Consider the following 27,994-nt stretch of genomic DNA (forward strand, 5'->3'; position numbering starts at 1 on the left):
CACATTTTAGATTATTCTAACAATTCCATGCCCAAAGCTTCAGATTCATTTTATTACAGTAATCTAGGGTTTACTTGAACACATTTTGCAAATACACTAAAATACGTGTCTATTCCCTAGTCATCTGTTTTGCTAATTATAATAGTAACAAAAATTTACAATTCATTTCAGTGTATTTTCCCCATGAAAGCTGATTTAGATGATTTTTGTTTCATGCTCCCTGCCTGAAAACAAATGCTATATACTAAAATGAAGTTAGTATTATAGTGAGGACAGAAGGGTGCCTTAGCTGGACAAATGGGTATTTGAGTGTATTCAGGAGAATATTGTTTATGTAGAAGGATATTAAATATGCAGAATAGATGGCCAAAGGCCTAAATTACAACCATGCAGACCTTTGAAAGAGTATTTATAGGAGCACACATAGGAAAATAAAACATCTCAGGGTACTGTTTCAGGGCTATGCCTACCCTGTAGCACCCCCTGCTGACCTAGTGTGGCACCGCAGCACTTCCTGCCTCAGTTTCCCTTCTCTCGGGGTCCCTTAAGAACTCTACACAGTCCAAAAGTTTGTAAGACAAAATTCCCCTGCTGTGGTTCTACTTCATTAAATATAAATACACTTGAAATAAAGTCTTTTCTTTTGGCTCAGGCCTTGCACAGCCCCTGTCATTGGGACCTGTGGTCTCCAGGAGCTCCTCTCACTTCAAAGAGCTTCTCTCTCTGAGGACCTCCCTACAACTGAGCCCAGAAGGCATTTTGTCAGGCCAAGGTGCTTGTTATTCAGTTAACTGCCTAGAAATACTCATTCCCCTTAAAATAGCTTGTCATGGGTAGCCTGGGCCTGGACTCCCTTAATGGGCCCAGCTAACCCTGTGACAGGGACAACACTAAGTTAGGTACATGGGCCCCAGGGGTTCTCACAACAATTTTTTGGGTGGCCTCAGAGTGTGGCCACCAGCAAACACTGACAATTTTTCCTAAAATACTTAATTAACTTTAGGAAAAACAAATAAATATGCACATATACATGTCCAAATCATTGTAATTTATGTAGGATCTTTATTCCAGATTAAATAATAAAAATAATTTACAGTTGTCTCTATTCTTTACTGGGCCTAAACAGAATAGAAACACAAACAAGGTGCTTTATATGTTCTTGTCTTTTTTCTTATGTCTTTTGCTTTTTTTTGGTTGCTTTTTTTTAAAGATGTGCTACCTACTAAGTCTGTTATGAAAAGTGATATTAACAAACGTACAAATATCACTTTTCACAGCAGACTTACTCAGCCCCGGCAAGCCTGGGGACAAATTAAGCCCTGGATGGGGAGGTGGATAGGGAGGCAGTGGGGGCCAGGGGCACTGGAGGGGGGAGTGACTTTGGGGCAGAGCCCACCACCATATAGCCGGGGAACGGAGCCTGAAGCCCTATGGCTGGAGCCTGCCACCCGCCACCCAAGGGCCGAAGTCTGATCCCATCAGCCTTGGGAAGATGGGGAACTTACTGGCTGCCTGCTCCTCCCGCATGTGACTTTGGGTAGAGGTAGGCAGGACCTAACCACTGCTGGCGCTGGCGACCCTGGGGTAGGGGGCCGCTGCTTCCCCTCTCCCCCCACTGCCCAGGAGGCTGTGGCCGCAAGAAAATTCCCTGGTGCCCATAGGTGCCAACTTCCCCTCTGCCCCGTGGGTGCTCCAGCTCTGCAGCACCCACGGAGTCAGTGCCTATGCTGGTGCCCGCATGCGACCATAAATTGAACTGTGTATTTAAAGTGATATTTCCCCATTGAGGTTTGCAACCACCACCAGTTTATAATTATAGACACTGCCAGGTTAATTTTATTCCTCTGTAGAGGACCCACATGAGGCTTATGCACCATTTAAGCTCCAGTTCAGCTCTTTGGAACAAATTTTATTTCAAGAATTTAAGTGGGATGTAAGTGGTGTTGTGACCTTGGGTAGACCTCTGCACAGGGGGAATTTTACCTGTAGTTCTTTTCATCTTCAGGGGCCTTTACAGATATATTAACACTCATGTCCCTCTTTGGGAAACTGAGGCAAAAAGGTTAAGTGACTTTCCCAGACTCACAGAGTGAGCCAGATCTGGAATTAGTACTCAGTCGTTCCCAAATTAGACAGACAATACTGTTTGTTACAGAGTGCTGGGCTGGGACTCCTGAGCCAGCCCTCTGTTACGCCAGCTCCAATTAAGGAAGGTAAATTGGAGCTGGCTAGAGAAACCTGTGCCTGACTGGTGAAGGGGAAACAGCTGCCAGCCTAATTAGCCTGGGGTTATAGACAGGCCCAGAGGAAGGAAGCAAGGGGAAGCTGGAGAGAGGAAGGAGAGTGTTAGTACTTCCCTCCTGGTCATAGAGACTGAGAAGCTCTTAAGGCTGAAACCTCCAAGCTGTAGACTGTGAGAAGGTGGTGGTATTGAACCCTGCAAATAAACTGCACCAGTGATTGCAGAACCTGAGGGTCTCTGAGTGTTTTTTGGAGCAGAGCCAAGGCAGGAGCAAAGGGGGCCCTGCTATACCCTGTTACACTGTTCAAACAAATAATGCACCAGATTTTGGAAAACAATCATACTTTTAACCTTTGTTTTGGTAGATTAAAGTTGATAAGGTTAACGTTTTATGACAGTCTCTGATATCCCATGAAATGAGCAATCATAAACCTGTACTGCAGGATAGAGTACAGTGCTGTAGTCCCGCAGATAAGTAGCACACAGAAGTCATAGTCCAGAGTTCTTGTGCATGTGGAGATTAGTCAATCACATAGTCATGCATCTTAAAAAGCAAAATGTATAGAGACATTGCAGAAAGAATAGCATAAGATAAATACAATTTACTGGAAAAGTTAGCCATTCCAGAAGTGCTAGTTTGTAATTCAATCAATAAAGACATTGGGAGAAATTCTGCTCTCAATTACACCAGCGTAATTCCATTGAAGCCACTGGCATGCCTCTCTATTTACACCAGGGTGAATGAGAACAGAATTAGTCTCATGCAGACCACTTTTCTTTCCCTCCTCCTTTTCAGCCTGTGGAACGGGTTCTCCATTATATGCAAGAATAAGAGAAATAATGATAGATCCTAATTGTGCAGATTCCAGTCTAAAGCTGTTCTTAAAGAACAGCGTACTTAAAGACCCCCTTCTGTTCACTGCAGCTGGCTTACTCCACAGGCCACTCCAAAGTTTCTTCATTCTAAATGAAAAGAAGAACCCAGTAATGTGTATTTCAGTTTGGCCTGTAATTCATTTCTGTTTATGCTCTCAGGTTCTCACATCTGTTTGGTACAATCCTCAGCTCGGCCTAAAATCTCTCCATTTCTGTCCCTAGTGAATGAGGCAGGGCTGGAATTCATGGTCCCTGACTCTGAAGGTCAGCCTACTGTCCCTAGGCACGGATGGATATTCTCCTGGGCAGCACTGAAATTTAGTGCTATATGTGTTGCCATTCTTTAGACCTTTTTTTCCCCGGTCACATGACACAATGATGTAAGTTAAGGAAGAATTTATATTGAACTGCCAACAGCAGTGGACAATCTACTGCAGTTCTGAGTAGTAGATGAGACACAGCAACCTTTGGATTTATTGCTTAGCAACCTCAAACACACACCCAGGAGTAAAACTCACAGCCTGGCTCCGCAGCAGGACTGAGAAATCCCTAATTCACTTGTAAGTTTTCTAATGGCTAGGAACTGACGGGTGTATATTAAATTCTCATTCATCTGCAATGCCTCTCTAAAAGCAGGAGGAGACATTTCTGGTTTGATACCTGCCCGGAAGGTAAGAAAAACAGTTCTTCAGTAGAGTTCCAGGAAGCGAAATCACAGTCGTTTTAAAGGTTGATTTTAACCAGGACTTGAAAAAATACTCCAAATATGTTAGGCACAATGGCATCGATCCTCAAAGGTACGTAGGTACCTAAATACACTGGAGGATTTGGGCCATTGTGATGAATCAGATAAAACTCCATCTGAAGCTCTTTGGGGAAAGACAATTATTTTTTTGAGCAACGGCAGGGCTAAACAAATTCCCAGACTGGCCTCTTCTTTTGAAAGCACTTCAATAACTCAGAAATTCCCCAAATAATCACTTGGGAAATTTTTTACAATAAATAAATAAATAAATAAATAAATCTCTAGTGAAACCTATCTTGATTATGAGCGGATTTTTATCTTAGTGATAATATCCTGAATGCAGAGAGGTAATCACATTGTACTTGTGCGTGGCTATCGAGCACAAATGTTTGGTACACAGAAAAGGAGCCAGGAAAATGGTATCCTAGTGAAAGGCTTGTCTTGCTTTCAATTTGAACAGTATGAAGAGCCTTTATATCAATTTTTGAGTTTCATTGGTGTTCAAAACTAGCTTGTCTTTGTACATTATGCTTGTTACCACCAGGGCAGATTGTACTTGGGAATAGTCTAAGCATTTGAGAGCTGTGTGAATTATGGGCCAGATTATCTGCTGCTGTAAATCAGCATAGTTGCATCGAAGTCAATGAAGCTATGGTAATTCATATTAACAGAGAATTTGGCCCTGTAACTCTTGACAGATGCAAGGTTTGGAGTATGATCCTGACACTTTGGGGGCAAATGTTGCTAATATTGTAATAATTATTGACTGTTCTCATGTTCCTCCTTCTCCTAGTTTGCTAATGGTTCTGGTTCCCTGTTTCCTCACCCCAGTTTTGGAGTTATACCACTGACTTAATGGAATAGAGAGTCAAACCCATTGATTATTTGCATTTCTGTAGTGTCTTTCACTCTGTGTAAAGGCACCTTACAAACATGAATTAATCCTCACAATCACCCTGGGACGTAAATGTGGGATATGTAGGGATCGCATCAGTCGTCACTGAAATGCGGTTACCTCTAGAGTGGAATGCAGCAACTGTTTCAACAGTGCACAGAAACACTGCACAACACTGTAATGAAATGAAGAAAAATATCATAACCAGTTGAAATTGCAACAGTAGTTTATGTAGGCACAACATAACTACTTCATTTAGAATTTGGCCAGGACATTAGGTTAACACCCTGATGTCTTACCAATGTTCCAAAGGAGCTTGGTTTTACATGTTACTGAAAGAAACTCACCTAACCAACGGCAATCCAATGGGGTTGACAAGTTCCCTTCTTGCCTTTCGAACTCCGTGCTCCTTTACAGTTATATCTGCTAACGGGAAAGACAGTTCTCATTTTTATAACCCATTTCTTGGGCCAGGCAAGCACCCTGACATATAAATCCATCCTCCCCAAACCCCCAGGCAGATAATCACCACCCTGCACAAATGACTAGAGGGTGCCACCAGAACTATCAGAAAGCCGACCCAGAAATTTACCGCTAGGGATCATCATACCCATTTCAGGCAATATTTGGACTCAAACCCTGGCTAGGAACCAGAAGGTCAACATGCTAGTAATTACACTAGTGTGCCAAGATGGCCATATATCACTTTTGTGCATTTCCTGAAAAGCTCAACTCTTCAGAGCAGCTACAAGTATTTAGGAATGAAGTGGAAATAGCAAAATATATCAAAAACAGTGCTACTGATATGGCTACTGAAAGGCCATAATCAGCCAGAAACCCCTTTAAAGGATGCCCGTATTCAGGGCGGTGCAAGTTCAGGGCAGAGTTGCAGCCTTAACTTGGAATTACCTTGCTTTGGTCAAACTGTCTCAGAGACGTTACTGATATTGAGATTATCCTTGTTGTTGTTTAGCCCTGGGTTGGGGGTGTTTTGCAGGATGGTGATGGTGTTTTGGTCTCTGAATTGGCTAGTAAAGTCAGATTCTGCCTGCATTCCCTGTGTTCAACTCCCATAGAGGCAGATGAGAGCTGTGTGTATGAAGGGTTACAGAAGTAGCTTTCAAACTGTGGCTCATGCACCACCTCAGGACCACACAGTCCTTCCTGGTGCTCCACAGAATGAACATTATGAGAGACCAAGATGAAGGAAGATAGGGTCTCTGAGATTAGGGTTTGTCTACACTTGAAAGTTAACGGGGATTAAGGTGGGATATAAATTTAAAGCACAATAGCTATTCCTGAATAACTCCATGTGTGAACACTCTGTTAGCTTAACCCACTTTCAAAGTGACCCACAGAATGAAATGCTGGAGAACAACTCAGCCTCAGGATCCAGTTTAATGTCTCATCATCTTCCTAACACAGAGCTCCCTGTCCGATAGCAGGGGTGGCAGATCCCAACCCCACAGAGAAACATTCCACACTGGAAAATGGGCAGAGGACAAACATTTGCAAAAAATGAAGTAAAGTAGGTGTTGTATCTGCCTCACTGCTTCCCAGGGGCATGGGAAACATGGAGACAAAATGGGCAGTTCTGAATAGCAGAAAATAGGGGTGTTGATGCTACATGGAAAACTCCCAGCCTCAGGCATCTGTTACTACACACGGATTACTTCCTGTATCCCATGTCTCATGGGAATTATTAGAAAAGTTGGAAACAAGGAAGGGGAACTGAAGGAAAACCTTCAAATGAGGGGGAATTGTTGTCTAATGGTTAAAATGGGGGACTGATAGTCAGCACGCTTGAGTCTATTCCCAACTCAGCCTTTGACTAGCTGGGTCACCTTGAGCACCCTTCTGTGTGGCTCAGTTCCCCATCCATAAAAGGGAATACAAATATTTAGCTCCAGTATCTCTCGGGGGCATTGTGAGGCATAATTAATTAACGCGTGTAAAGCATTTTAAGCTCCTCAGATGAAATGGGCTGTATTTATTTAGGAGTGCAAAGTAACAATTTCTGAATTAGAAAAGGAATGTAAAAGAAACATCTACTGATTGTTTTCTAACTGTATAGATTTGTTTTCCCTTGTATTTTCTATCGTACTGCCATGTCTTTCAGAATTACATAGTGTTGATCTGCTTTTGCATGTATCACAGTGAAATATGCCTGCTGTGCCAGAAGATGAAGGCCAAACTCCTGAACTGAAACTCCCCAAACTTAGTGTTCAGAGTATGCCCATCAGAGCAAAAAGGAGAAGCCAGGAGAGTGCTACGCTGCCAGGTCTCAGGAAGGATGCTCAATGGAAAGAGACATTCTATGAGAAGGTACAACAGAGAGCGTTGAATCTACAAAGGGAAAAGGTGGAAAAGATTCACGTACGTAAGGCAGAGGAAGAAAAGATAAAAAAGAAACAACCTCTGGACTGGCTGTCTAAGGAATGGCTGAGTGAAGAGAAGATGACAAGGGACACCAGGGCCTATTTGCTCGACAAACTCCTACCCACATTAGTCCCAGGAGTAGAAAAATTGTTAATGGAAGTGGAAAGAAAGAAGGTGCTTGAAACAGACCAAGATCCACCCAAGTTTGATCCCATTAATTTTCTAGGAGAATATCTGATGAGGCATAACCCTCAGTTTGACGCATCTGCAAAACTAGATCCCTACAAGAGAGGGATGAAGGCTGTCATGGAGGAGTTGAAAACTCAGGTGCCTGATACAGCACTTAACAGGTGAGTGAGTTTAAACTATGCTTGGTTGTAATATACCCTTCTCATGGTATCTCTGTATTCATTTTACAAAAAGCAGTACATTCCTTAATTGGATACAGTGACTGTAATCTGGGATGGCAAAAGTGCATCCTCCGGCACCAAATGAATCCCCTGGAGTTCTGTGCCATGGCCAGCAGCTGTCCTCTTCGAGTCTTGGAAGCAAGAGAGATGCCAGCACATGGCAGATATAGCCAATCAATGGCTTATGCAGATTTAAGGCAGTATCCTACCCCCACTGTGTAGGCAGTGCTTGATTTGACACTGTGCGCATGGAATGAGGACACTTTATGACCTTTCTGGACATTTTTAGCACCAATGTTAATAACATAGGCCAGACGCTCCTGAGGCCCTTTTCCCCTTATGTCCCTCCAAAGAGAATGAAAACAGGGTTAGCCAAGTTCCTCTGGTGCCCATCCTGAGGATTTCTCTTGACTGGACCAAGGGCAGGGCTGTCTTGGTTCTCTTTGGGAACTCCCTCCAGGAAAACGTTTGTACAATCCTTCTGTAGCTATGTTCATTTCAGATCCGTTCACCTTTAGCCATTGTAGGCTCTCTTTCCGTCAGCACTTCCCTTTGAATCATTATTGCCCATCCTAACTTAGCAGATGAGCTGGTTTTCTCTGCACAGTTTGGTCCAGTGTTATTTAATTCATGTATTTTTTTCTACAGCATCTCACAACATGAGGAGATTATAAAATTCAGTTGCATTAATAAATAATACATTTGTCTTGATTTGTCAATTCAGAAAAATATGCAAGCGAACATCTGTGTTAATGAAAGGCACCAGAGTGGGTAGCAATAATGTCAGAACTACTCATTAACTTTCCCATCACTTTATTCCAGAGTCTGTTTTGGTAGAATAACAGGATTTGTATAGAGAAAAGGAGTACTTGTGGCACCTTAGAGACTAACCAATTTATTTGCGCATAAGCTTTCGTGAGCTACAGCTCACTTCATCGGCTGCATACTGTGGAAAGTGTAGAAGATCTTTTTATATACACACAAAGCATGAAAAAATACCTCCTCCCACCCCATTCTCCTGCTGGTAATAGCTTATCTAAAGTGATCACTCTCCTTACAATGTTATGATAATCAAGTTGGGCCATTTCCAGCACAAATCCAGGTTTTCTCACACACACACACCCTCCACACACACACAAACCCACTCTCCTGCTGGTAATAGCTTATCTAAAGTGACCACTCTCCTTACAATGTGTATGATAATCAAGGTGGGCCATTTCCAGCACAAATCCAGGGTTTAACAAGAACGTCTGGGGGCGGGGCGGGGGGGGGTAGGAAAAAACAAGGGGAAATAGGTTACCTTGCATAATGACTTAGCCACTCCCAGTCTCTATTCAAGCCTAAGTTAATTGTATCAAATTTGCAAATGAATTCCAATTCAACAGTTTCTCGCTGGAGTCTGGATTTGAAGTTTTTTTGTTGTAATATCACAACTTTCATGTCTGTAATCGCATGACCAGAGAGATTGAAGTGTTTATTTGAAGGATTTGTATAGTACTCTCATTTATTTGCATAAAACTGAAGTCAGGTTTGGGTGTCAGGAATTAGGGAAAGAAGATGTTGACATAAAATATCTCATGTCTAGACTCTAAACTAAGATAATGGAAGTTCCCAGTTATTAAACGAATAAAGGAATATGGTTAAATCTCTCTCTCTCTCGTATTTCTAATGCATATGCTGTTGTAGTACATAGGCACATACATAACCTATACCTGATACAATTAAAGCAGTGATAAATGACTCTTATGAATTGCACTTAACTCTATTTACCTGCCTTTAAATGTAGCTAGACTGGTGATCAGCACATGAGCACTCAGCATTTTGGCTTGCCATTTATTATGAGATTTATGATTTCATGCTTTACCTTTGCTTTGGGCTGGTAATTCCAGTTTAAAATTTGGGAGTCAAGTTCTTAGTTTGACCAATATGGAAGAGTCCGAGAGCTGATGCTCAGGAAATCTGTATGAGGAGTCACAGCAGTTAGCCTCTCCATGGCTGTCAGTGCCAGGGGATTTACACAGCCATGGCAGTAACAGGTAGTATCATGGGATTTGTGTTTGCATTATTTTAGGATTTCCATATTTGTGTCTGGCAGGATCACAGGATTAGTATGGTGTTCTTAAATCTGGGGTACTTGTGGCACCTTAGAGACTAACAAATTTATTTGAGCATAAGCTTTCGTGAGCTACAGCTCACTTCATCGGCTGCTACTCTGAAACCTGTCATTAAATCTGGGGACTCCATAGCTGCACTACAAGCTTTTGCTCCCACCATGCTCTGGTGCATAATACTTGCCATGAGTCGCTGGCTTTCCAAGTAGAACAAATTAGGAGAGGAATGGCAAGGGGAGCTCAGAATGGCTCATGTAAGCACCCAAAGTTCAGGAGTGAAATCCTGGCCCCATTGAAATCGATGGGAGTTTTGCCATTAAATTCAGCAGGGCCAGGATTTCACCTCAGTTGCTTATCCAAAATTTATCCACCCTAGCTGAACTTTCTCTGGCTTCTTCCATCCCCATCTTAACTGTGACCATGTTGGGAGGCCGGGAGTTCATGAGAGTGGGGTGGGAGACGTTCCTTTTTATCTGAACCAACTCACACCTGAATTAATGTCTGGTTTTGTTCAAAGGATGCCAATGCATCCAGCTGATTCATGCATCCATATGGGGGAGAACAGGGGCTTCCTTCCTTCCTAAACATGCTTCTTTGTGCAGGGAGTCACCCTAAAGATATCTCTGCTTATCATATGCATTACTAACCAATGTGTTCCCACCATGGTGCATCTACCCAGGACTGTTATAACCAGTTGGAAACTTCTGCAGTGGGCCAATCTTTGTCCTGTCCAATCTTTTGTCCAAGGACAAAAGGAAAACGCATTTACATGCCCTTTCAGGACCACATGGTAATAGCTGGAACAAGCTTCCTAGAGAAACAAAATTGCAGCACACTGCATGTATAGCACATACCGTCCCTTGTGTTTGGCACTGCCCAAATTAATCATCAAAGCAGTCTGGCAACTCTTACATTGGAGTTAATCCTGCTTTGTGTTTGCTAATCATTCCTGAAGAGGGGCTGATAGTTGAAATGTTTCTAAGTTTATTTCCTGTTTTTAAGTTACAGAGAACTTTCTTGATCCATTTAATTTGGCAACTGGTATATCTCTTCTTTGCAGCATTATTAAAGCAGTCCAGAAAAGGGAATTAGGTTTCCCAACACCCTGCTCCATTGTATCATGGTGTTAGGGGTTGAATCACATCAGAAAGCAGCTGTCTTTCAGTTAGTCCCATAGTTTGGCTTTTTCCTAGCAGTGAACAGGGCAGTTTCCCCATTTATTTTGTGGATTTTTTTAAGCCAAGTGCCGTTTGAATTTAAAGGCCCTTGTCAAGGAATTTTTAATGTAATTTTTCCCCGTTGTCATTTATAAGTTGATATTTGCAAACTGAAATATTTTTCCTTGCCTTAATATTTATTTCTTCTTGTATGTACATCTACCTGCCATTTGTTATAGAGTGAAGTCCTGCCCTCAACAAAATCAATGGCAAAACTCCTGTTGACTTAAACAGGACCAAGGTTTTCCCCATACTGTTGCACTTGAGCAGTGAGCCTTCACACACAGGTTTGGTTCTGTAGGGTCGGTAATAACCAAGGTCTGCATGGTCTTGATAAACGTGTACATACTCTGAACCACAGGGCATTACTTACACCGAGCCAAATGTACGTGCTCATCTTGTGGCAGAAATCTGCTCAACGATATTAATTATCCCTATATTCTGCACAGCCTGGTAGTCCTTCCCGCGTCCAATATACTCAGGATTCTCCTAGAACAGGTGTGGAGAAGGTTTCTGTTTGCAGTGTTATGGGTTTACAGTGAGACTCAATCCAAGCAGTCTTCCTTCTTTTCATCTCAAAGCGAAAGCAAAAACACTGTTGATAGATCAGCGCAGAAGCTGCATCCATCTTCAGCTGACGTTTGTTATGATTTTATCCATAGATGAGCTAGCCCCAGAAATTCTGGTGTTGCAAAGACTAGATTCAATGCCCCATGTGAGGCTAGATGTGGGAAAGATTTTAGCAGGGATTTTCATTGACACAGTGAAGGCCCCCGGGAAAGCGTAAAGAAAACAGAGGCGCATCCTGTCCTTGTTATATTGGTAATTAGAGATGTTAGTACACTTACTGCTATGTAGGCATAAGAAGCCAGAGGCTCAGACCTTTACCTCTTTGCGGTTAACAACTTAGCCACATGTGGCCTAGTCCTGAGAGGTGCTAAGGACCCACAGTTTCCACTCAGCTCTTCAAAATATCTGGGCATTAATTGGGCAGTGCCAGTGGACAGCAAATATTTAAAATCTAAGAGGCCAGGAGAAGTGAGAAATAACTTTTTTGTGGTAGTTGGGCAAGCCCTTTTGTAAATTCCCTAATTTGGCTGCTCATTCTGAGGTTGGATCTGATCCACATATCTCACCATTTTATCAAGATTAGAAATGATCCCAAGTGAAAACACTGCAGAAGGAAATGAAGGAACAGATCAAGACAAAGACAGCTCTGTGCCATTTGGAGCTGCAGGAATCACCTCCATGAATCCCGTTAAAAATAGGGCTGTGGAGCCCTGAGGCCCAAGTGAAATCATGAGTGTTGCAGAAGGTCTAAGAGGGTTAAGTTTCACAAGACTCTCTCGCGTTCATTCATTCATATGCCTCTCACATACTGGGCAACTGAGTGACTGATGAAGAAGCCTCCATGATAAAAGGTCATGACTTAACAGTGACCTAGTGATAAATATTACTGTAGCCAGTGTGTTATTATAATATGTTAAATAGGCCTTATTATTTATTAATTAAAATGTAATTGTTTTATAATTGCAAGCCTTGTTCCTAAACTATAGTGAGAGGTCAGGGATAGTATCAGATTATCATCACACCTTAAGTGAAAAAACAATCTTGGAGAAGAGAGAAATTATCTGGTTAAATTACAGTCCTGGGGCCAGACTTTGCTCTCAGTGACAAGAGACAAACAGGAGTAGCGCCACTTACTCCTGCTAGTTATAGACTGGCGTAACTTAGAGCAATATCTGGCTCAGTGAATGCACAGTACATGGGTGAAAGGAACAGTTAGGAGCTCTCAATACAGAGACAAAGACTCTTTAGCAATCCATTGAAATGGGAATAAAAAACTCCAGACCCTCTCCCCCCATAGTTGAGCTGTTACCCTGTAGCTATAGGCATAATGAGTGCCATTCATGGGGTTGTTTTCCTGAAGACTTTACTTATATTTTACAAAAGAAAAACAAATCTATACATGATCAGTTTAATAAAATCCTTTTATCCTGGGTACAAAATGGAGGACTGGCAAATGCCCTTCTGATAGGTTAGAGAAGGAAAACAGCTAGAATCCAGAAGAAAGAGAGGCACTTCTGGTCCAGGCTTGCAAACCCTGTGTTCAGTAAAAAACAGAAGCATGGTAGGCAAATTATCCCTGTCCTAAAGCAGTGAGGATTTTATTGTGCAATAGCACTTTGGAAAATTCATTAAACATAGTTCATTGCCAGTGCAATTCTTAGAGCCTATGTACCATTTAATGTGAGACAAATGCATAGTAATGCAATTTTGTTTTTAAATTATGTGAAGCAAAATTATACCCCTCAGTTCCTGCTAAAATGTTCGGCAGGAAAATTGAAGAACATCTCCATAATTAATGATTAGCACCATCATAGAAAGGTGCATTCATTAAGGGCAAAATCCACCGTTTGTGTAACTCTGCAAGTCACTAGAGTTGCACCAGGGATAATTTTGTCCCTAAATGTCTGACTGTCTCTGGGCTCAGAGAGAGTTCCATGCACCTTTCACAAAAGGCTCTCTCTATAGTGATGTACTTGATACTCAAGCTCTGCATTCAAATTCTTAATTACACTGGCCTTCAGCAGAGACTTCCACTTCATGACAAACATTCTCGCCTTCCAAGAGCTGCCTCATGAAGACATGGATTGTGAGTGTTTATATAGAGTTTGACTGGTAGTTTGTTGCCCAAAAGATCAACTATTTCAATGGGGAAAAGACCTAATGTAATAGAAAGTACAGGAATTACAGTGTGCAATTACTTCCATTTCCTGCTGTTCCTCAGGAGAGGTCAAACCAAGCTTAGCTCAGCCTATGACAGTAACTTTATGATCCATACGCCCATGCCTTACAGGCTAGCCAGGATGAAGTCTGAGGTAAAGAAAAACCGTGAGCAAAGGGAGCAGGTGGAGAAAATCAAGTCTCAGGTGACAGAGATGCGAAAGAAGGCCCTGGCAGTGCAGTTCAAAGAATGGACATTGGATGTCAGTGGAAGGCTACCACTCACACTGGTAACTAGGGCAGATATTCACAGAAACACTGCTATGTTTATACCCGGGAGGAGGAGAATGGAGGCTATTGTGGAAGTGAGTTTGCTATGTTATATAGCAGGAAGGGAGAGGAAGGATGGTCCAGTGGTTAGGCACTAGCCTAGGACCCACGAGATCTGCCTTCAAGTCCCTGCTCTGCCTCAGACTTTCTGTGTGACCTTCAGGAAGTGACTTAGCCTCTTTGCCACAGCTGCCGAATGGGATAATAGCCCTGGCCTGCTGCACAGGGGGGTTGTGAGGATAAATCCATTATTGTGTAGTGCACAGGTGCTACCGTGATGGGAGCCAGATAAGTGCTGCAGATAGTTTTATATCTCTGAGCCTTGGGTCTCCTGGCGGCAGCTGGTCACAACTCAAAATCTACCTCAGAAGACACTGGGTGGCTTACTCCCATCCTATCCTTTCAGGGCCACCATTAATTCCATTGTCCCCCTTGCCCCAAACCACTGACTCACTGTTTGAGAAGACGAGACTTAAAGCCATCATGATGGACCAACCAGTCTTGGGTGCTGGTACAGACACTTTCCATAGATGGCGAATAAGTCACCTGCTGTGAAACTCCCCTGACCCCCACTAGTTTTATGGGCTATACAAAGCACATAACATAGACGTGGCCTGAATTTCTGTAAGTGGTGAGAGGCCTGGGAGGCGGGAGGGGGGGAGCCTAAAGTAATGTTCGTTAGGATCGTCTAATTTAATGGGAATATTCCAGAACCGCTGCAGTGTGCCTTCTGTGGTCTAGCATAACATTCCCATTTACTTACTACAAACACTTTAAGGGTGACCTCTTCAGATCACAGGGCTCTGGGTATGGTCTGTGATGCAGTCATCCATTCTCAGCACTGGGGCATCCTTATGTTGCCTTAAAGATTTGAGGAGCCCTGGGCAAAAACAAAGCAGGAAGAAAATAAATGGCAAGACATTTCTGAGAAACCAATTGCTATAGAGCTGCTTTATCTAAATCTGTTCATAATCAAATGGTGATAACCCGGGCCAGAGTGGCAATGCAGGGAAAGCAGGTGCCCTTTTTCTGTTCAGGCGTGGGGAGAGAGAGTAACACTACAGCTACTTTGAGTTTGAAAAGGAGTGGAGATGAGCAAAGAGTGTTTCTATGACTCAGGCTTTTAATTGTTGTTTTGATTTATAGGTTCAGAGTGCCCTGAGGTCATTTCTGGATGTCATTTCTACTCCTTTGGGAGCAGGGCCAGGTAAGGTCACAAATGTTTTCTTTGGTTTTATTTTCCTTGGTCTGACTTCTGGTGCAGAATGGGAGCAAAAGGAAAGTAGGCATGGAATCTATAAGGACAGTCACTGTATACCAGCCACGATTCTCGCTTGCAAGACTTCAAGTGGGGAGGGGCAGAGGGTGAACCATTATGTTGTCTGGGTGTTGTTTTTTTTTTTTTTAATAAAATTATGTAAAAACAACATCACAGCTTGTGGGTCCCCCACCCACATGACAGCACAAAACCTGAGTAAATGTACTTGGCACAGAAGATCTAAAAAGGGCTGGGGAACAAGGAGTCCTCTCCCCATCTGGTGGGGTCTCCTGATGCAGATGTGCAGCCTTGCTACAGCTATTCCTATAGTCCATGGGCTATCATAGTAGTGCAGCCCTGTGTGCCCACAGGGATCTAGTCCATTCCTTGTCATGTTCCTGACTTCCCAAGTCCATCCCCATCACAGGCCCCTCTTCCACATTGCTGCAGAGCTCTGCAGGGTGAAAAGGCATGCAGAGTTCCTCTCCAGGGCCTCTCTGTGTCCTGCAGCTCCCCCCAGATAAATTGGACCTGCACCAGTTCTGTTCCGTGCCCATGGAAACGGGGGAGGGGTGCAGCATTTGGCCCAGTCATTTTAGACTAAGTTGATCTGGGCCTCTCTAGTTGCCAGTAACAGACTCACAGGGCCCCTTCCTAAGTAATAAAACTCTGACAGCGGCAAGTAGCTTGTCCCTCTTCCCTTTCCCCCACATTAGCCAAACCTGCTCCTCATGTGTGCATGAAAATCAGCTGAAGATCCCACACCCCTCTCTCATTTCATACTAGGGCCATACTTGGCATGTTTGGGGGTGGGTAAAAAATGAAAGCGTGGCATAGCTGTTACCTTCTAGGGCAAATCCTGAAATTTGCCCGAGAATTCTGCGACAAGGCTCATCTTCTCTAGGCATTTCCTCTAGCCAGCGAAAGGAATGACAGTGACAATACATACAGGGCCCACATACCAGAGCATTCAGCACTGAACTGATTTGCATAATTCTCATCCTCTTTATGGCTTACGCTTGACATAATTAAATAATGATAATTGCATAGATAGGGCTAGAAATGTTGAAGTGGCAGTGTAAAGACTGTTGTCAGACCTTTAAAATAAACAGAGGTATTATGATAATCAGTAACAACAAATCTGTCTTTGCTGGAAGATGTGAGGCTATGTAGGACACTCGAAAGCACATTGCAATCCTCCTCTGGAAATAACCTTTCTCCACAGCTTGCCTTTGCCCAGTGATAGTAATCATTGCCCTGAGTATTCATCTTAGACTGGTAGCACACAGTCTGAATGGCAAACCCAATCCTCAGGTGCTATTGTGGGGCTGTTGGGGATACTGGTACTCTAAGAAAGAAGGAAGTTCCTGGCCAGATGGTTACTCTGCAGGCATTCTAGGCACTATTGGCAGTATTTTACTCATAGCCCAGCTCTGTTTCTCTGTGTATTTAATTTAACAGAGTCCAATACACTAAGTGAGCACTAAGCCGTGTTTTATAGTTTCATAAAGATAATGTATAACCTTTGGATGTCTTAAGGAAGCAAGAAATATGTAGGTTCCACTGAGAGTGTTCTCATTATTCCTGATGTTTCACTCATCATATTGTAGAAGTAAGAATAACAGAATAATAATCCCAACAGAGAGAATATTTCTTCTTTCAAGACTTCCCATGCAAATCCTGGGCATTTCTTCTCAGCTCCACTACTGTGGCCCAGAAACTGGCCAAAAGGTGGCTGCAAAGGTTGTAAAGTAAACAGGAATATCTATCTCCATACGGCCGCTAGAGTAAAAGTCTTGTTTTCAGAATATGGAAGTTCCAGTCCTTGCTGGTAATTCCAAAGTCAAGCCACAGCTGCAAGGAACCTGACTACTGGGTCCCAGCATGTAAGGGAACTATACCCATTCATTACATCACAAGCAGGCATAAGCAGATGTAACTCCCATTGAAGTCGTCGTGATTTACACCTATTTATGTCTTGTTTGAATCTGACCATAAAAACTTGTCTGCACCAGCCTGTAGTGCTTGCCTTTCAGAAGGGGAATTGCAGTTTCTCAGCACTGGAAAGGGATATAAGAATCAGACCCAGCCAGTATTTATATGGCCAGGAAGTACACTACTTATCACGAAGCAGAGCTGAACATGCAAAGTATATACAGGTGCTTCAACTCCCTGCCATTCGCAGCCACAGGCCAGAGTAGCCCTAGGTAGAAATACAATGCTGCAAAAATACATCTGCCTATTTTCTGTCTAATCTTCTCTCCTTCTCCATTAGAGATCTACGACAGGAAGCTGGAAACCATAGATACACTGGGGAAAAAAGTGAATGAGGAAGAGTTTAGGGAGGTGAGAAGCTAAATAACTGCACCTGAGTCAGAATTCTATTCCTGTTATTGATGCCTTTTAGGAGTGTTTCCTCCCCTGGTGGGTGCTGACAACAGAAGATGAGACGCCTCCCCCTTCTCCCCATCCCCAAGCTGTGACTCTGGCAGCGTTAGGTCACTCCATGTTCCCAGGTCACCATTATTATCTGCTCACATCCACATACCCATCCTTATTTTGTAGATTTCCCCCATCACTCCAGCAGGGTGGAACATTTAGCTTCCTCCAGAGTCGCTGCCTGTGTGGCTCTATGTGTAAGCGGGGGAATAATCCCGCTCTTGTGGGGAACTTTACTGGCTTCTGCACGACCCCGGTGAAGTGGGCTAGCGAAAAGATCTGAGTCCTCGCTCCCACTTCCTTCACCCAGTGGCCTCCCTGCCCTTGAGGACTCCCCTTCCACTCTCCTGTCTGGCAGAGTCCTCATAACCCCAACAAGGCTGGGCCCAGGATTCCTGGGGGGCTCAACCCCCAACCCTGCTGTGGTCACCTAGGACAGGGGCTAGGGTGTCCCCACTCCGGGGTACTCTCTCTGCAGTGGGCACTTCTCTGACCCACTGACCATTACATACAAGTTAAAGCAAATGCAAGTTATTTAATCAACAATTAAATTTAAAAAGAATAAGGGAAAAATGGGAAAGGTGAAAGGAAACACATCACCCCGCTCTGTGGCAGAGAACATCACAAACAGTGTCTCTGGAACGTCAGGGCAGTTCACAGTCTGCTCCTTTTAAGTCCCAGGCCCCTGCTCAGGCCCTGGCTGTACTGCAGGGATGCTGTGGGTTGGACACTTGCTCTGGTGGTGGCCACACACTCTCAGGCTCTAAGTGGTAGGACCCTTCTTCCGAGTATCACCCCCGCCCTGTCCTCCCCGTCCAGTCGGGGTTATGATCCATGCCTGGCCTGCAGAGCCTCTTGGCTGAGGCGTCTCCCTGTGCTGGGCCTGCTGCCCAGGGTCCCCCTCGGTCTCCCCAGCTGCTCACCGCACCCAGCTCCGGACTGCTCCAGCCCCAGCTCCACCACTCGATCTCTGCCGGGCTGCTGCTGCTGCTCTGCCTCCAGCTCCCTGGGCTGCTTCTCTGGGCCCTCTGGCTCTGGTTGCTGCAGCTCTGCTCCCAGGACGGGTCTGCTCTGCAGGCTGCTTCTCTGACTCTGCTCCCAGCACTGACCTGCTTCCTGGGCTGTTTTCCTGGCCCCTCTGGCTCTGGCTGCTGCAGCTCTGCTCCCAGGACAGGCTCTGCTCTCTCTGGGCTGTGCCTCTGGCTTTGGGGCTGCAGCTCTGCTCTCTCTGGGCTGCTTTTCTGGTCCCTCTGGATCTGGCCCAGCTCTGCTCCCCAGCTTAGTTTGAGCCCCTGCTTTCTCCTTAGCTTGGCCCCACTCTGTCTGTCTGACCCAGGCAAATCCAGCTCACACAGAGGACGGGACCTCCCTGGCCTCCTGACTCCCTGATTAGCCTGCTCGCCCTGTCATTCAGGCTGACCTGGAGCATTGGCCTCTCCCCATTGTTCCTGGGGGCTGTCAGTCTCAGGGTCCTGATTCCCCATCGACCCTTCCCCCCTTTTAGTCCTGGGAACTAGCCACCAAAACACCCCACTGAATGTTAGTAAGGGGGCAACAGTCCCCTTACATATGGATTAATTATGAGGGATTATTTTAAAAGCCATGTTGTTAAAACATCTCCCTAGTGTCCTCCTTAGTGCGAGGACACCACCTCTGCCATGCTGCAAGGAGCTATGTTTCAAATTACTCGTGAATTCAGATTTTTCATCAACAGCACACAGGAGACGGTCTCCCAATGTAACTAGCATTCTAATGTAATTAGTATGGTTCCCATAGTGCTATTGTTCCTTTGGGAATTCTGTTAACCAAAGTACAATACAACAGAAGGCTAATCAGGGATGAACAGCATTATTATTTTTGCCCATAGAGTGAGTATATTTTGCCACCATATGGCTTTGGTTTAAAAGCCACACCAGGGAGCATACAGAACATAAGGTAAGTGTTCGGTATCTTTTGCAGGGAACTTAAGCAATATTAACTCCTGTCGCAGAGGAGCTTCCAGCATGTTGTCCATCAGACACAAGGATTCAGTGGTGATGATTGTGGTGCTAGGCTGCTCCCATGCATCTGTGGGGAACTAGGATAGTAGTTCATTTATCACAGCAAACAAAGAATCTCAAAACATCAAGTGTATCAGCCCTGCCACCTCATCCTCTTACCCCCAACCCCTCTGTGCCTTGGGTTTTTTCTAATCCAGCATGCTGTGGTTTAATTCAAGGAAGCGCCCCCGACGGTTTCCTATTTCGTGAAGGTGGTGGAGCGTGTGTGGGTGGTATGAGTGAGCATGTGGGCCTGAACATGTGTGTGCATGTGTATGTGAGCAAGCATGTGTGTACTGTCAGCACGTGGCTGCATGCATGAGGCTGAGTGATGGTGAGTGTGTCTTTGAACTATTACAGTGACAAAGCTGTAACCAATGAAAAAAACAACCATATAAATACAGCTATCCCTCTCACTCCATCTTCCAGCATGTCAGTCTTTGTGACCACTACCTGCTCTGGTAACAGTCATATAAATGACCAGTTTTCCAGTTCCAGTAGGTCTTTGTAAACTTGTTCTATTTCTGTAACTCCCAAAGGAAGGTGGAAGACAAAAGATGTAAGTAATCTTAAGAAAATGCTACTAAGACTGTAAAAATCAGGATATAAATGTATGGTTATGATTTGAGTTCTTATTTACCCCATACCCTCGTGTACCAGAATTCAATGTGTCTTCGGTGAGCCAAAAGTCACTCAGGACATTGGTTGGTCGTATGCCTGGGTCACTGCCCCATGGCATAAATTTAAAGCAAGGCTTGTGTAGGGGATTACTGTACACTCTAATGCATCCACATTAACGCTGCTACTAATGGTGCTGTTAATCTGCCTGAGCTGTTCCCATAAATCATTGTGAGCAGAATATATAGCAAGTGCTGTCATCTAGCGGTTAGAGAATAAAAGACAAAACTGGCTTGTGTTGTGGTCTTGGTCAACTCATTTAAGATCATACTTTCTAAAATGTCAATTTATGTCTTCAGTTTGAAACCCAAAATTGTGGGACAGTTTTGAAAATGTACCTTAGACCTGTGTCTCATATTACGTATTGGTAAAGTGAGGATAAGTACTACTTCCTTATGTTCTTGTGAGGCTTAAGAAATTGTTTGTAAAGGGCTTCATTTAGATGAGAGGGGCTACATAAACCCCGGGCATGATTATTATAAATTCTGAACAAGTGCGCCAATAGAATCGCAAAATATCAGCCCAGATGGTCGATTCTCCTTTTAGGCCTGCTTTGGGACAGCGCTCTATGGGCAGAATAACCTGGTGACCTGCCATTATATGCGCTCTCTCTTAGCCTAGCCTGTCGTTTAAGAAGCTGTCCCCATCCCACTGTGCTCAGACTTCTAGGATCTACCAAAATAGAAAAGAATTCACTCTAGGGAACAAGTTACAAGTAAATAAAGGAAAAATAACACCAAAAAGTATAGTTAAGAAACATCACATATGTGACTTTAACTCACCAAAGTCAAGGAATGTAGTTAAGGATTTCATTCTATCACGTTTCCCTTCGTTAACTTAAAAACAACCAAATCAGTTCAACCTAAATTTACTGGAAAAACTCTCTGTGCTGAGACTTTACCAGTCAAGTTTCCACCTACAGTAGAGCTAGATTTTATGGTTGGGCTATAAACTGTGAAAAGGAACATTTAGACTAGAAATGATGACAGCCCTTAACTTAGCAGAGCTAGTGGGTGCAGTTATGATAATTAAGAACAGAGCATAAAGCAGCTGTGCAGAGACTAATCCCAAGCGACTGTGTGTGATTTCTTTGCCTTCTGCACTCCCAGGAGAGTCACATGTTCAGTACTTTGCATAGAGATGCATTTTTGTGATAATTTGTTGAAGATTTCTTTTTTCAGCATGAAATTATATATTTTAAAATTTAACCTCAATGTGACTGCATTTAATTAAGGAAACGATTGCAGATAATGGAATCTCAAAGAATCCCTTTTGTCACTAAAAAAATATATGTAAATCCATAATCTCTGCAATATATGAATGAGTTCTGAATAAATTCCTATTACGTTCAGTCTAGAAGAGTGCTTTAGATAGCACTGTGTGTACTATTTGTTTTAACTCACAATTGAGGCATACAGTAATAGAAATCAGAAATGTAAAGGACCTACAAAGTCAGCTCAGCTAGTCTTATTTCCAGTCACTGGAAGATTGTTTCTCCAGGATATTTTTCATTGCTTTTTCTAGTCCAGTTTTAAATGATTTAAGTGATGTGGCTTTCACCAATTCCCTTGGGAGACTATCCCACAGTCTGAATAGACATCACTGTCAGGACATTTCCTCCTCCCCGCTCCCCATATTCATCTTAAATTTACCTTTATTATCAGTTTGCATCATCCTTCTGGAAGACTGAAGAGAAAGATCTGGCCCCAGACTGATGTGGGCCTTTTCACATTTGGAAAGTATTGATTGTTAATGGAGCTGAACATTAAATGGCTCTTTTTATGTTTTCTTTCTTGAACTCAGGGCAGCTCTGGGTTACTTAATGGCTGTTACAGAGTCAGTAGTGGGACCTCACACATTGGTGTTTCTGAGTCTGAAAAAAGGGTCGCTCTTGTTCATTGTATTATCGTGTCCTCAGGAACAGGATGGTGGATTCTTTGATTTTAAAAGTATTTAGAGCCCTCTGCCCCCCCCCCCCCCCAATGTATAAGACAGGTTAAATCGTGGGCCTACATTATGAAATGGAGGGACTTCAACACTTTTAGGACCTGATCCAAAGCTTTCTGAAGTCAAGGGAAAGACTCCCATTGACTTCAGTGGGCTTTGAATGAGGTCGTTAGGGCTAGATTCTGCTCTCAGATCTACACGTGGCTTCATCAGATTCCACTGAGGTTAATAGCAGCCATAGACACACATCAATTGGCCGAATCTGACCCATTGTCTTTAGTAGTATTTATTAGCAACCTAAAATAGAGTGACTTGTTCAATAGAGACAGATGATGGAAGTGGAAACTTCTTTATTAATAATAAATAAACAACAATTGTGTTTGTCCGCTTGTATAGCGCTTTACACTGTCAGAGTGCTTTACAAACACTAGGCCAGCTCTGCACTACCACTTACTTTGGTATAACGTATGTCGCTCAGGGGTGTGAATAAGCCTCCCCCTGAGCAATGTAAATCACCCTGACCTAAGCACCGGTGCGGATAGCTACTGCTTCTCACGGGGGTGGATTTATTATGCCAACGGAACAACTCTCTCCCACCGGCACCTTCACCAGATACGCTTCAATGGCGCAGCTTCTAGTGTAGACTGGCCCTAACTCATTAACGTTTACTAGTCTGAGGCCTGGTCTACACTGCCGCGTAAGCTGACCTACGCTACGCTACTCCAGCTACGTGAATAACATAGCTGTAGTCAACGTAGCTGAGGTTGACTTACTGCGGTGTCAACAACACGCTGCGTCGACGGAAGACGCTCTCCCACCAACTTACCTTACTCCTCTCATTCCGGTGGAGTATCAGAGTCGACCAGAGAGCGCTCGGCCGTCGAGTTAGCGGGTCTTCACTAGACCCACTACATCGACCCCCGCTGCATCTATTGCAGCAGCGCTGATTCCGGTAAGTGCAGACATGGCCTAAGGTGACACAGACTAGACAAGCACTGTCCCAATGAACCATTAACTTAAAAAGGCAGAGAAATTAATTATTAAAATGGGCTTTGACTCTTGGTGATATTTAGCGGGCACCCAAAGGAGAGGATACCTAATCACTACCCATGAATAGCTCTGAGAGTGAGAAAGGGAATTTAGCAACCATGAGTGCCACCTGGGAAGGTGTGTTATGAGAGGAATGACTCACAGGTCAGGAATGAAATGTGTCCTTTCACTTCATGATAGGGGAGAGAAAGAGATAGGGACTCCATAGCGGAAAGAATCCGAGAGGCTTTCATGTTCCTTTCTTCCAGCACTCTTAGATATGTAATCTCACCTTCCCCTTGTTCATGTGTCTCCCGTTTGCACTAAGGAGTTGCACTTGTCTTAGGGGTGAACTCATGGTACTTTTCTGTTGGCTCTCTCTTCTTCTTTTCTCTACGGCTTGTTTTAGTGACTATTCTACCTTTCATGCCTTCACCATCATTCCTAAACAAGAAGGAAACTGTTTTAAAATATATTTAAACATTTGAGGCAAATATTTTTTTCAAAATAAATTCTATTTATGTCTATAATAACACAGCTTTTGTCTTCTATATCACCTTTATCTCAACATTTATAAACATTAATTAAGCCACAACATTTCCCTTTGAAATAAGCATTTTTCCCCTCATTCTAAGATGAGGAAATTGAGGCACAGAGATTTTAAGTACTAAATTTTCAAAAGTGAGTTCTAATTATAGGTGTCATAATTTTTAGGTACCCAGCTTTAGAGAAGTCAGTGGGAGGTAAGGATGCTTAGCACCAGATAGGACTCAGCCCTTCATGGGTAGCTCAACATGACCTGAGTTCCTTTTCCCAAAATGCATAATTTACCACCATGCTCTGTGAATTGAATTCTAGTGCCTGCTCCCAAATTCGCCCATAGAGATTTGGTTCTGATCTCACATCAGTGTAAATCAGGAGCATCTCCACTGAAGTCAGTGGAATTGTACTGGACTGGTGTGGTGTAGCTGAGATCAGAATGATCTGTACCTTTTCCTTTCCGCTTGTCTCACTTGCTTCACTGACTCCCTGTGACATGAACCAACAGGTGCAGACCTATCTGAGAAGGGCGATTAAAATGATAAAGCACAGGACCTTCTTTGACATTTACATAACACAGCCTCTCTTTCTAATAATGGACCAAATCCTCCCTCCAGGGGACTGTTTGACTAGTAGGGGGATTCCATGAGCCCATGGGCCTGAGGGTTGCAATAGCCCCATTGCTGATGCACCCCTGCTCCACAAGGGACAGAGCCAGTGGATCAGTGTAATCACAGGTCCACTGCTCCCTCCTCCAACGCACTTCTATAACTTCTCTCTCTGGTGAAACACAGAGCTATCTCACATTGCTTCATAGACCCTCCTCCATTGGCTCCCTGTTCTCTGCCCCTTCCTCAGTTGCTTCAATGTATTTTTGAACCACCCAGTATAGTAACAAATAATATTAATTAGTAGTAACCTACCTGTACAGCATTTTCAGCAAACATGAAATGTTGTATCACTGAGGCTGATAATAATGTTAATAAGAGTCTACTAAGATCATGAATGTGAGTCCCTAGTTCTCAGTCCCCTATGAAAGCGATTAATGGGAAACACCTCCAAATTTCACAGATTCCCTGCAACATTTTTAGTTTCCCCATCACTGTGACCGACTCCAAAAACCGGCTGTAATAATTCAGCCCACACTCTGAGACTCTGGTTTGTTCTGACAGCCATTATTATTTATGTAGACCACATTTTTGGAACAGTATTGCTTTTGCTTATGAAACCCACATGGCTATAAATTGAGAGTGTTAAAGTGTCTCCAAGACTCGGGCTTAAGATAAATCTAGTAGTATTGAGTAGTATTCCCAGTGTCAGAGGACTTAGGTGACAGCAAGGTCATTTTCAAGTGGTGGCGCTTGTTGTTTTTCCAGAATGGTTCTCATCAGCTCCGAAGGCTTGGACAGCAATATTATTCTGGCATTCAAGAGTTGAGCCACGGCAGGTCCTGCAAAAGCCTCTTGCTCAAGATGCCACCTCCAGAGTAATGTCAAGAATACCAAATGCTATAGAAAGAACGCACAGAGCCAGACTCATCACTGAAGAGTCTAAGTCTATGGAATTACATAAAGGATGACTCTGGCCCAATGCCTCTGAGCCAGTGAGAGTAGCTAAGTGACCTTTTGGGTCAGGAATGAGACGGACATGTTTAATAAGTGTTTGTTCAGTGTCTAGCACAGTGGGGCCCCAATACTGACTGAAATGGACAGCAGTAGCATCCCTGCACCAAATCTGGCATTACTCTTGTGGACAGTGGACTTAAACTGCAGATCCTGTGTTAAATTGGTTTTGATTTCAAGTAGGTATCCCAGCCTCTGTCCCCCATATGCAGTACAGTTTAAAATGTACATACAAAAAGGGACTATTGGAAAAGAAATTAAAAATTTCTGCCTCTTCTTTTCTTCCACAGTATGTCCATTCTCACATCAAAACCTTTACAAGTGACACGTTCCAGGAATTCCTGAAGCACCTCTGGCAGTGTGCTGATGACTTCCGAGATATAATAAGACATGACATCTGGCGGCAGATGTTTACTGACCTCTTCCTGGACTGTGACCACGGAAAGGTAGGTAAAGAAACCCTCAACATATATTTGACAATGTCATGTTTCTGATCCGGTATCTCTCATTCATGTAATTGCTTCTTTTTCATTCCTAGTCATTGGCTCCAAGCTCTCTCTTGGTATTAATTTGCTTATTTCAGAAGAGAGCAGTTGTTGCACAGCGAAATGGGTTGATACTTGTTATATAGGGCATGTCTACCCTGCAATGAAAAACCTGCAGCGCTGAGTCTCAGAACCCAGATCAGTTGACTCAGGCTTGCAGGATTTGGGCTCCGGGACTAAAAATTGTGGAGCTGATTCAGACTCCAGTCTAAAGCTTGCGCAGTGAGACCCACACCCTTCACGAGTCAATTGACCTTCACGGGGTCAGAGGCTCAGGGCAGCAGGTTTTTTATTGCAGTGTAGACATAGCCATAGACATAAAAACAGTCAACATCCTGTCTCCGTAATCTTGCATTTACCCCTCTTACCTGTGTTCTGTATTCCATTCATCACCCCTCTGCTGACGTTCATTGCAAGCCTACCCAGAATGAATTAACTGCTCTATAATATCATTCTAATTAGGTCATTATCTCTAAAAGAATAGAATTACAAGCACATTTTTAGCAGCAACAATGTGTTTTAGAGAATTAAAGAGACAAGGTGAGGGAGGTAATATCTTTTATTGGACCAACTTCTGTTGAAAGATATGACCTCCCCCACCATGTCTCTCTAATATCCTGGGACTGACCAGTGTTTTAGAGAACGTGAGACAAACTGTTATCTCAGCTCAGGGGTGGGAAAAGTGATGTGTCTCCATCTCAACCAGAAGATATTTAAATTCCTAATCCCGATCAGGAAGATCAAAAAGGTAGACAGAGGAGAACACAGACAGTCTTATTTCTCTGCATTTTGAAGGAGTCCCCTCTCTTCTCATTCTCTGCTGGGTGAGTGTGATGGAATACTGCACATAAAAGCACAGGGATGTGTGAGAAGGGATGATATCACACATTTTACTTTGTAGTTTAGTAATCACCATCTCTCTGCCTCCGATAACAATGCCATCTCAGAAAAGAATAATTAATGCTAGAATCAAATGAGAAGAGAGGACACCTACCCGCATGAACACCAGTCTTTGGGTGGAGAAAAATAATCACAGTAAAAACATGGCTGCTCTTGATATAGCTTAGGCAGACTTGATCACCACATTTAGTTTACAGACAGCATAGTTACTTCACTTCTCTTGGATCTGACATGGTTGCTCTCCCAGGGCTATAATCAGCCTGTGCTATACTGTATCCACAGGGGAGATCAGAGAGTAAACTAATCCATGAAGACCTCTGACTTTTTGAGTGTGATCTATCACCTGTGGTAGTCATTTTGTGAAGCACAGCAAGCTAGTTCTTTCCATTTTCTAATTTGCATTTGTTTGGTGGCAGGTAATTATTCCCATTTTGTAGGGGTGAGTGGTGTTCTCTGTCTCAGTTATTTATAATTAGGGCCATAAAGGGATACAAAATGGAGAGAGAAGCATTTAAGCTATAGTCTGATTACAAGGAATCCACACAATCATTATTATGATTTTAAAAATGTACATCTGTGAGGATGTCAGCTCAGCCAGAACCCCCTGGAATAGCCAGGCTAGCTACTTAACCACACTGCAAAACAATGTCAGAATAGAACTAAAACTCTGCTCTAATCCCCATAAAGGAAAAGACACTTTGGATTTACAGTTCATGGCCTCACTGTGCCTAGGTGTGTTTAGCACAGTTCCATTTTACATTGGAACTGTACCTGCATGAATTTGCTGTGCATTTTCTGCCCAGGATCTTCAAAAGTAACTGATTACACTAACAGATTACTTTTCAAAATACTGCACACCTGAGAAGTTATCTGATTCCTCTCCAGACAGAAAAAGAACAAAGATTTCCTTACCCTTAGTAATCCTGGCAATGCTGTCCTGGGCAGCATCAAGGATATTTTGTTGTCATGGTATACACATCTCCTACACACAGTGCAGAATAATCAGAACGTAACTGCTGATCTTTCACTGATCAGAAGATGCTGGCATGTACAGCTTGGGGATTT

At 43.4% G+C, this 27,994-nt stretch overlaps 1 protein-coding gene and 1 long non-coding RNA gene across 3 annotated transcripts in view; one reads left to right on the forward strand and one right to left on the reverse strand.

The window, feature by feature from the left end:
• Positions 1-45: 45 nt before the first annotated feature.
• Positions 46-27,981, reverse strand: LOC142000407 (uncharacterized). Of its 2 annotated transcripts, none has more exons than XR_012642234.1 (5): positions 27,842-27,981; positions 23,615-23,766; positions 14,696-14,812; positions 5,106-5,181; positions 46-3,205 (listed from the first exon to the last, which is right to left on the reverse strand). It is a non-coding gene; the product is annotated as an uncharacterized LOC142000407 (long non-coding RNA). The 2 variants fall into 2 exon arrangements; XR_012642235.1 differs by having other exon boundaries at positions 5,106-5,184.
• Positions 3,648-27,994, forward strand: part of EFCAB5 (EF-hand calcium binding domain 5) — a 53,736-nt gene continuing 29,389 nt past the window's right edge. The window contains exons 1-6 of the mRNA XM_074974651.1: positions 3,648-3,789; positions 6,916-7,487; positions 13,736-13,892; positions 15,079-15,139; positions 17,466-17,536; positions 25,775-25,930. Coding sequence (XP_074830752.1) covers positions 6,922-7,487; positions 13,736-13,892; positions 15,079-15,139; positions 17,466-17,536; positions 25,775-25,930 — 1,011 coding nt within the window. The 5' untranslated portion in view covers positions 3,648-3,789; positions 6,916-6,921. The remainder of the gene's footprint in view (positions 3,790-6,915; positions 7,488-13,735; positions 13,893-15,078; positions 15,140-17,465; positions 17,537-25,774; positions 25,931-27,994) is intronic.

This window comes from Natator depressus, chromosome 17, assembly GCF_965152275.1.
Source record: "Natator depressus isolate rNatDep1 chromosome 17, rNatDep2.hap1, whole genome shotgun sequence".
Classification (NCBI taxonomy): Eukaryota; Metazoa; Chordata; order Testudines; family Cheloniidae; genus Natator; species Natator depressus.